The 4,748-nt window shown below is 44.4% G+C and overlaps 1 protein-coding gene across 1 annotated transcript; it reads right to left on the reverse strand.

Annotated features, from left to right (window-relative positions):
* Nucleotides 1-3,615: 3,615 nt before the first annotated feature.
* Nucleotides 3,616-4,548, reverse strand: LOC138801845 (olfactory receptor 2A14-like). Its single transcript, XM_069984946.1, has one exon. It carries the CDS (start codon nucleotides 4,546-4,548, stop codon nucleotides 3,616-3,618), a length of 933 nt encoding a protein of 310 aa, XP_069841047.1.
* Between the last annotated feature and the right edge of the window lie 200 nt (nucleotides 4,549-4,748).

The raw sequence follows: 4,748 nt of genomic DNA on the forward strand, positions 1-4,748 counted from the left end.
GGCCTATATGTGAACTAGACCGTACTGGTCATTCCACCCTTCCTGCTGCCCTGCTACCTCTCGCCTGTCCATGGACCTCATTATTCTGCTTCTGCTGTCACCCCATTACAACTGCTACTCCTGCCCTGGCCTCCATCTTGGCTACTGCTGGGCCTTCACTGGCCTCATAATTGGCTACTGCTAGGCCTTAACTGCCATCCATGTTGACTACTGCTGTGCTGGCCCTTGCCTCCATGTTGGCTACTGCTGGGCCTTAACTGGCATCTAGGTTGACTACTGGTGTGCCTGCCCTTGCCTCTTTGTTGGCTACTGCTGGGCCTTAACTGGCATCCAGGTTTACTACTACTGTGCCTGCCCTTGCCTCAATGTTGGCTACTGCTGGGCCTTAACTGGCATCCAGGTTTACTACTGCTGTGCCTGCCCTTGCCTCAATGTTGGCTACTGCTGGGCCTTAACTGGCATTTAGGTTGACTACTGGTGTGCCTGTCCTTGCCTCCTTGTTGGCTACTGCTGGGCCTTAATTGGCCTCCATGTTGACTACTGCTGGGACTTACCTGACATCCATGTGGACTACTGCTGCTCCTGCCTGGCCTCCATGTTGGCTACTGTTGCTCCTGCCTGTCCTCCATGTTGGCTACTGCTGCTCCTGCCTGGCCTCCATGTTGGCTACTGATGATCCTGCCTGCCCTCCATGTTGACTACTGTTGCTCCTGCCTGGCCTCCATGTTGGCTACTGCTGCTCCTACCTGGCCTCCATGTTGGCTACTGTTGCTCCTGCAGGTCCTCCATGTTGGCTACTGCTGCTCCTGCCTGTCCTCCATGTTGGCTACTGTTGCTCCTGCCTGTCCTCCATGTTGGCTACTGCTGCTCCTGTACTGGCCTCAAATGACTTTTGCTGAACCTCCACTGGACTCCAATGACTACTGCTGCTCCTTCACTGCATTTGTGACCTTTTTCCTGCATAGACCCTGTAATGGTGAATTTCCTGCATAGACCCTGTAATGGTGAATTTCCTGCATAGACCCAGTAATGGTGAATTTCCTGCATAGACCCAGTAATGGTGAATTTCCTGCATAGACCCTGTAATGGTGAGTTTCCTGCATAGACCCTGTAATGGTGAGTTTCCGGCATAGACCATGTAATGGTGAATTTCCTGCATAGACCCTGTAATGGTGAGTTTCCTGCATAGACCCTGTAATGGTGAGTTTCCTGCATAGACCCTGTAATGGTGAGTTTCCTGCATAGACCCTGTAATGGTGAGTTTCCTGCATAGACCCTGTAATGGTGAGTTTCCTGCATAGACCCTGTAATGGTGAGTTTCCTGCATAGACCTAGTAATGGTGAATTTCCTGCATAGACCCTGTAATGGTGAGTTTCCTGCATAGACCCTGTAAGGGTGAATTTCCTGCATAGACCCTGTAATGGTGAGTTTCCTGCATAGACCCTGTAATGGTGAGTTTCCTGCATAGACCCTGTAATGGTGAGTTTCCTGCATAGACCCTGTAATGGTGAGTTTCCTGCATAGACCCTGTAATGGTGAGTTTCCTGCATAGTCCCAGTAATGGTGAATTTCCTGCATAGACCCTGTAATGGTGAGTTTCCTGCATAGACCCGGTAATGGTGAGTTTCCTTCATAGACCCTGTAATGGTGAATTTCCTGCATAGACCCTGTAATGGTGAGTTTCCGGCATAGACCCTGTAATGGTGAGTTTCCTGCATAGACCCTGTAATGGTGAGTTTCCTGCATAGACCCTGTAATGGTGAGTTTCCTGCATAGACCCTGTAATGGTGAGTTTCCTGCATAGACCCTGTAATGGTGAGTTTCCTGCATAGACCCTGTAATGGTGAATTTCCTGCATAGACCCTGTAATGGGGAGTTTCCTGCATAGACCCTGTAAGGGTGAATTTCCTGCATAGACCCTGTAATGGTGAATTTCCTGCATAGACCCTGTAATGGTGAGTTTCCTGCATAGACCCTGTAATGGTGAGTTTCCTGCATAGATCCTGTAATGGTGAGTTTCCTGCATAGACCCTGTAATGAATATTGAAGTCTAAAAAAAAAAAATTGACTTTGAGATTTCGAAAAGATAATGATGTTACTGACATGTAGAGCCCTAAATTCAACCAAATACACTACCCCCGTATCATATAGATGCTTTCAACTCCGAAGAAATCCGCTTTAAAATCAGAAGAAATCAGAAATTTGGTTGGACCGAACTTTCCGAAAAAATCCGAAAATCCAAACTTTTGAAAAGTTCGCTCATCTCTAGTCTCTACACCAGAGTGGGGCCACACAAAAGGTTTGAATCAGCTTTGAACAAAGAATCAGAACAGTCAAGTTGCATAATGAAACTACAATTTTCCCAATAAAATCCACATACCGTACTAAAAAAGTGAAATAGAAAGGTATGTACAACAGGTTTATTACAACATGTATAATAAAGATGTCACCACACTGTGAACACTGAAGGCTAAAACCTAATACCTATAGTGGGATTCTGTTTACTCTCCTTTAAGGAGATCATCTATGCTAATACTTCCGAAGATGAAAGAGTGTGTGTGTGTGGGGGGGGGGGGGGACATGTTAAGAGTGTTGCAGGCATCACATGCGGGGGAAATGCTGCTCAATGTTGCCGCAATATTGGTAACATTGGGCAGCTATTGATCACTGCACCATGCTCCAGCCTCTCTTTCAGTTAGCGGAAGTTATCAGCAAAGACGATCAGGGGGAGGAAGTGGGGTGTTAGAGAGCTGAAGAGGTAGGACCTTTTCTGCTCTTCGGATAACCCCTTTAACTACCATCATTTTAGGTGCTTTATTCCGTAGATCCTCCCATAGCTATCATTGCTGTTTGTTTTAGCTCCAATTTGTTTAGTTTGTTATAACTAAGAAATCAAAGGGCCCCTCCATTTTTATACATTAACACTTCTAATTATATTTTTAGTACTAGCCCCGGTTGGTTATCCACCATGAATAACTGTACGTTATTGGATGCAAACATGCACGCACAGCTTGGGATTCTCTAGTAGTCATCTCATGATCAAGATGTGGTTAACATATGGCTAATTGCTCCTTTATATGGGCCAACGATCTTGAATGATCATTTTCCCAGTTATCATCCTATCTATGAGGGCCTTAAAATTACAAAATCAATCTATACTCTTAGTTATGATCCTTCTCTTAAGTAATGCCCCCATCACCACCATCATCTTGGGAAATTGAGTATACAATGTGTAGAAGAACAGGTGGCTTAGATCCAATTCTCTTCTTGCATGATCATTATAGCCGATTACTCTTATCGGACAGGATGTTCCACTCTAAGCTAGTGTATCCACCTACATATGGATTAGGGAAATGTGACCTCACACCAAACCTTCAGTAGATGAGTGATCTTTATCAACTTCAACCATAACTTTAGCAACTTCAACCATAACTGTACTATACAGTGTCGGACTGGCCCACCAGAAGACCGGAGAATCTTCTGGTGGGCCCCCAGCTTTAGAACACTGATTGACATGTTGTTTCTATCTGGTTCTACATTAGTGGGCCCCCAGGATCATTTCCTCTAGTAAGCCTCAGATACCTCAGTCCGACACACGTATTATATCCCAATGATCATTTCACCTTCCACAATCTCTGAAGAGCTTTCTTGATTTCATTGTTGCGTAGACTATAAACAAGTGGGTTTATCATGGGCACCACTGTGGAATAGAACATGGACAGGACTTGGTTGAGGAGAGGTTCTGCGTGGTAGAATGAGGACATGAAGTGTGATCCTCCTGTAGAATAATAGATCATCATGACAATGAGGTGGGACGAACAGGTGGAGAAGGTTTTTCTTCTTGCTTCCCTGGATTTAATACAGGCAATGACACAAAAAATTTTGATGTACGACAAAACATTACAAAAGAATGGGCAGAGCCCAAATAGGACACATTCAAAGCAGATTACAATGTAAAACTCATTGGTGCCACCACGGGAAGAGTTGAATACAGTTATAGCATCACAGAAGAACTGATGAAGCCCAACCACCCCATCATAGGTCAGGTTCAGAAGTGGGATGATGAAGAAAGATGAGTTTATGAAGGCGCAAATCCACATGATGTCCATGATGATTGTAGAGTTCCTCATGCTTAGAATTTGGGGGTAATGCAACGGATGACAAATCGCAACATATCGATCATATCCCATAATAAAGAAAAGTATCACCTCAGCACTGGCAGCCATAAAGAAAAAGTACATCTGGGTGAAGCACTGGGTGAAGGATACCAGGCCATTCCCGGATAAGAGTATATGGAGAAGTTTAGGGACAACCACTGTGCTGTAGCAGATGTCTATCACGGATAAGTTACTGAAGAAGAGATACATTGGGAAGTGAAGATGAGCATCTAGACATATGACTGCAATAACGACTGCATTCAGAATGATTCCCAATAAGTAAATAGTGGAGAAAATAGCGACAATTAGAAGTTTATAATCAGCACTGGACGAAAATGGAAGGAGGTGGAAAACTACATTTGTGTGATTGTCCAGGAGATATGACAACATTCTGCTAAAGAAGAAAATTTCACAGGTCCCACTTTTTTCTTATACAAAATATAAGAAAAACTTGGCTTGAGATCAACAGTATTAACCCTTTTATAGTGTTTGCTAGGGTTGCACATGGGTTGCACTGGGTTCAGCTGTACGCTGGGGACTGGGAGAAGAGCTTCTCTCTGGATTTAGAAGTTATTTCAACACACAGAATT

This window comes from Dendropsophus ebraccatus, chromosome 9, assembly GCF_027789765.1.
Source record: "Dendropsophus ebraccatus isolate aDenEbr1 chromosome 9, aDenEbr1.pat, whole genome shotgun sequence".
Lineage (NCBI taxonomy): Eukaryota > Metazoa > Chordata > Amphibia > Anura > Hylidae > Dendropsophus > Dendropsophus ebraccatus.